General features: G+C 50.6%; 1 protein-coding gene across 2 annotated transcripts in view; it reads left to right on the top strand.

Moving 5' to 3' along the window:
• LOC135546718 (transforming growth factor beta-1 proprotein-like) overlaps window positions 1-5,000 on the top strand; it is a 45,424-nt gene that overhangs the window by 38,341 nt on the left and 2,083 nt on the right. For both annotated transcript variants that reach the window (XM_064975353.1, XM_064975352.1), the window contains one exon: window positions 4,538-5,000. This exon is cut by the window's right edge and continues 2,083 nt beyond it. In XM_064975353.1, the coding sequence (XP_064831425.1) occupies window positions 4,538-4,585 (48 nt within the window). In that variant the 3' untranslated portion in view covers window positions 4,586-5,000. The remainder of the gene's footprint in view (window positions 1-4,537) is intronic.

Raw genomic sequence — 5,000 nt, 5'->3', positions numbered from 1 at the left:
ACCTTGACAACACAAGGTACAGGTAACCCCCTAACCCTAACCTAGACAACACAAGGTACAGGTAACCCCCTAACCCTAACCTAGACAACACAAGGTACAGGTAACCCCCTAACCCTAACCTAGACAACACAAGGTACAGGTAACCCCCTAACCCTATCCTAGACAACACAAGGTACAGGTAACCCCCTAACCCTATCCTAGACATTACATTACATTACATTTAAGTCATTTAGCAGACGCTCTTATCCAGAGCGACTTACAAATTGGTGAATTCACCTTCTGACATCCAGTGGAACAGCCACTTTACAATAGTGCATCTAAATCATTTAAGGGGGGGGGTGAGAAGGATTACTTATCCTATCCTAGGTATTCCTTGAAGAGGTGGGGTTTCAGGTGTCTCCGGAAGGTGGTGATTGACTCCGCTGTCCTGGCGTCGTGAGGGAGTTTGTTCCACCATTGGGGGCCAGAGCAGCGAACAGTTTTGACTGGGCTGAGCGGGAACTGTACTTCCTCAGTGGTAGGGAGGCGAGCAGGCCAGAGGTGGATGAACGCAGTGCCCTTGTTTGGGTGTAGGGCCTGATCAGAGCCTGGAGGTACTGCGGTGCCGTTCCCCTCACAGCTCCGTAGTCAAGCACCATGGTCTTGTAGCGGATGCGAGCTTCAACTGGAAGCCAGTGGAGAGAGCGGAGGAGCGGGGTGACGTGAGAGAACTTGGGAAGGTTGAACACCAGACGGGCTGCGGCGTTCTGGATGAGTTGTAGGGGTTTAATGGCACAGGCAGGGAGCCCAGCCAACAGCGAGTTGCAGTAATCCAGACGGGAGATGACAAGTGCCTGGATTAGGACCTGCGCCGCTTCCTGTGTGAGGCAGGGTCGTACTCTGCGGATGTTGTAGAGCATGAACCTACAGGAACGGGCCACCGCCATGATGTTGGTTGAGAACGACAGGGTGTTGTCCAGGATCACGCCAAGGTTCTTAGCGCTCTGGGAGGAGGACACAATGGAGTTGTCAACCGTGATGGCGAGATCATGGAACGGGCAGTCCTTCCCCGGGAGGAAGAGCAGCTCCGTCTTGCCGAGGTTCAGCTTGAGGTGGTGATCCGTCATCCACACTGATATGTCTGCCAGACATGCAGAGATGCGATTCGCCACCTGGTCATCAGAAGGGGAAAGGAGAAGATTAATTGTGTGTCGTCTGCATAGCAATGATAGGAGAGACCATGTGAGGTTATGACAGAGCCAAGTGACTTGGTGTATAGCGAGAATAGGAGAGGGCCTAGAACAGAGCCCTGGGGGACACCAGTGGTGAGAGCGCGTGGCGAGGAGACAGATTCTCGCCACGCCACCTGGTAGGAGCGACCTGTCAGGTAGGACGCAATCCAAGCGTGGGCCGCACCGGAGATGCCCAACTCGGAGAGGGTGGAGAGGAGGATCTGATGGTTCACAGTATCGAAGGCAGCCGATAGGTCTAGAAGGATGAGAGCAGAGGAGAGAGTTAGCTTTAGCAGTGCGGAGCGCCTCCGTGATACAGAGAAGAGCAGTCTCAGTTGAATGACTAGTCTTGAAACCTGACTGATTTGGATCAAGAAGGTCATTCAGAGAGATCTGAGAGAGATAGCGGAGAGCTGGCCAAGGACGGCACGTTCAAGAGTTTTGGAGAGAAAAGAAAGAAGGGATACTGGTCTGTAGTTGTTGACATCGGAGGGATCGAGTGTAGGTTTTTTCAGAAGGTACAGGTAACCCCCTAACCCTAACCTAGACAACACAAGGTACAGGTAACCCCCTAACCCTAACCTAGACAACACAAGGTACAGGTAACCCCCTAACCCTAACCTAGAAACCACAAGGTACAGGTAACCCCCTAACCCTAACCTAGACAACACAAGGTACAGGTAACCCCCTAACCCTAACCTAGACAACACAAGGTACAGTTAACCCCCTAACCCTAACCTAGACAACACAAGGTACAGGTAACCCCTAACCCTAACCTAGACAACACAAGGTACAGGTAACCCCCTAACCCTCTAACAGTGGTGTGGGTGTGTAGTCACTAACAGTGGTGTGGGTGTAGTCACTAACAGTGGTGTGGATGTAGTCACTAACAGTGGTGTGGGTGTGTAGTCACTAACAGTGGTGTGGGTGTAGTGACTAACAGTGGTGTTGGGGTGTAGTCACTAACAGTGGTGTGGGTGTAGTCACTAACAGTGGTGTGGGTGTAGTCACTAACAGTGGTGTGGGGGTGTAGGCACTAACAGTGGTGTGGGTGTAGTCACTAACAGTGGGGTGGGTGTAGTCACTAACAGTGGTGTGGGGGTGTAGTCACTAACAGTGGTGTGGGTGTAGTCACTAACAGTGGGGTGGGTGTAGTCACTAACAGTGGTGTGGGTGTAGTCACTAACAGTGGTGTTGGGGTGTGTAGTCACTAACAGTGGTGTGGGTGCAGTCATTAACAGTGGTGTTGGGGTGTACTAACAGTGGTGTGGGTGTGTAGTCACTAACAGTGTTGGGGGTGTAGTCACTAACAGTGGTGTTGGGGTGTAGTTACTAACAGTGGTGTGGGTGTGTAGTCACTAACAGTGGTGTGGGTGTAGTCACTAACAGTGGTGTTGGGGTGTAGTCACTAACAGTGGTGTGGGTGTGTAGTCACTAACAGTGTTGGGGGTGTAGTCACTAACAGTGGTGTGGGTGTAGTCACTAACAGTGGTGTTGGGGTGTAGTTACTAACAGTGGTGTGGGTGTGTAGTCACTAACAGTGTTGGGGTGTAGTCACTAACAGTGGTGTTGGGGTGTAGTTACTAACAGTGGTGTGGGTGTAGTCACTAACAGTGGTGTTGGGGTGTAGTTACTAACAGTGGTGTGGGTGTGTAGTCACTAACAGTGGTGTGGGTGTAGTCACTAACAGTGGTGTTGTGGTGTGTAGTCACTAACGGTGTTGGGGGTGTTGTCACTAACAGTGGTGTTGGGGTGTAGTCACTAACAGTGGTGTTGGTGTGTAGTCACTAACAGTAGTGTTGGGGTGTAGTCACTAACAGTGGTGTTGGGGTGTAGTCACTAACAGTGGTGTTGGGGTGTAGTCACTAACAGTGGTGTTGTGGTGTGCAGTCACTAACAGTGGTGTTGGGGTGTAGTCACTAACAGTGGTGTGGGGGTGTAGTCACTAACAGTGGTGTGGGGGTGTAGTCACTAACAGTGGTGTTGGGGTGTAGTCACTAACAGTGGTGTTGTGGTGTGTAGTCACTAACAGTGGTGTTGGGGTGTAATCACTAACAGTGGTGTTGTGGTGTGTAGTCACTAACAGTGGTGTTGGGGTGTAGTCACTAACAGTGGTGTTGGGGTGTAGTCACTAACAGTGGTGCTGGGGTGTAGTCACTAACAGTGGTGTTGTGGTGTGTAGTCACTAACAGTGGTGTTGGGGTGTAATCACTAACAGTGGTGTTGTGGTGTGTAGTCACTAACAGTGGTGTTGGGGTGTAGTCAGTAACAGTGGTGTTGTGGTGTGTAGTTACTAACAGTGGTGTTGGGGTGTAGTCACCAACAGTGGTGTTGGGGTGTTGTCACTAACAGTGGTGTCGGGGTGTAGTCACTAACAGTGTTGGGGTGTAGGCACTAACAGTGGTGTTGGTGTGTAGTCACTAACAGTGGTGTTGGGGTGTAGTCACTAACAGTTGTGTGGGGGTGTAGTCACTAACATTGTTGGGGGTGTTGTCACTAACAGTGGTGTTGGGGTGTGTAGTCACTAACAGTGTTGGGGGTGGTGTCACTAACAGTGGTGTGGGTGTGTGGTCACTAACAGTGTTGGGGGGGTGTAGTCACTAACAGTGGTGTGGGGGTGTAGTCACTAACAGTGGTGTTGGGGTGTAGTCACTAACGGTGGTGGGGGTGTAGTCACTAACAGTGGTGTCGGGGTGTAGTCACTAACGGTGGTGGGGGTGTAGTCACTAACAGTGGTGTGGGGGTGTGTAGTCACTAACAGTGGTGTTGGGGTGTAGTCACTAACAGTGGTGTTGGGGTGTTATCACTAACAGTGGTGTGGGTGTGTAGTTACTAACAGTGGTGTTGGGGTGTTATCACTAACAGTGGTGGGGGTGTGTAGTCACTAACAGTGGTTTTGGGGGTGTAGTCACTAACAGTGGTGGGGGTGTGTAGTCACTAACAGTGGTGTTGGGGTGTGTAGTCACTAACGGTGGTGTGGGTGTAGTCACTAACAGTGGTGTGGGTGTGTAGTCACTAACTGTGGTGTGGGGGTGTAGTCACTAACAGTGGTGTGGGTGTGTAGTCACTAACGGTGGTGTGGGTGTAGTCACTAACAGTGGTGTGGGTGTAGTCACTAACGGTGGTGTGGGTGTAGTCACTAACAGTGGTGTGGGTGTAGTCACTAACAGTGGTGTGGGTGTAGTCACTAACAGTGGTGTGGGTGTAGTCACTAACGGTGGTGTGGGTGTAGTCACTAACAGTGGTGTTGGGTGGTGTTGTCACTAACGGTGGTGTTGGGGTGTAGTCACTAACAGTGGTGTGGTGTGTTTGTTTGTTTGTTTCAGGTGGAACAGTTGTCCAACATGATTGTAGAGAGCTGTAAGTGCAGCTAGAAGACATCGGCCATATCTCCTCTATCTCCTCCTATCTCCTCTATCTCCTCCTATCTCCCCATATCTCCTCTATCTCCTCCTATCTCCTCTATCTCCTCTTATCTTCTCTAATATCCTCTATCTCCTCATATCTCCTCATATCTCTTCTTATCTCCTCCTTTCTCCTCTTATGTCCTCTATCTCCTCCTATCTCCTCTATCTCCTCTAATGTCCTCTATCTCCTCCTATCTCCTCCTATCTCCTCTTATCTCCTCCTATCTCCTCCTATCTCCTCTATCTCCTCCGTTCTCCTCTTATGTCCTCTATCTCCTCCAATCTCCTCTATCTCCTCTAATGTCCTCTATCTCCTCCTATCTCCTCCTATCTCCTCTTATCTCCTCCTATCTCCTCCTATCTCCTCTATCTCCTCCGTTCT

This window comes from Oncorhynchus masou, chromosome 9 (genome assembly GCF_036934945.1).
Source record: "Oncorhynchus masou masou isolate Uvic2021 chromosome 9, UVic_Omas_1.1, whole genome shotgun sequence".
In the NCBI taxonomy this organism is placed as follows: Eukaryota; Metazoa; Chordata; class Actinopteri; order Salmoniformes; family Salmonidae; genus Oncorhynchus; species Oncorhynchus masou.
This window is presented reverse-complemented; position numbering and strand designations above follow the sequence as displayed.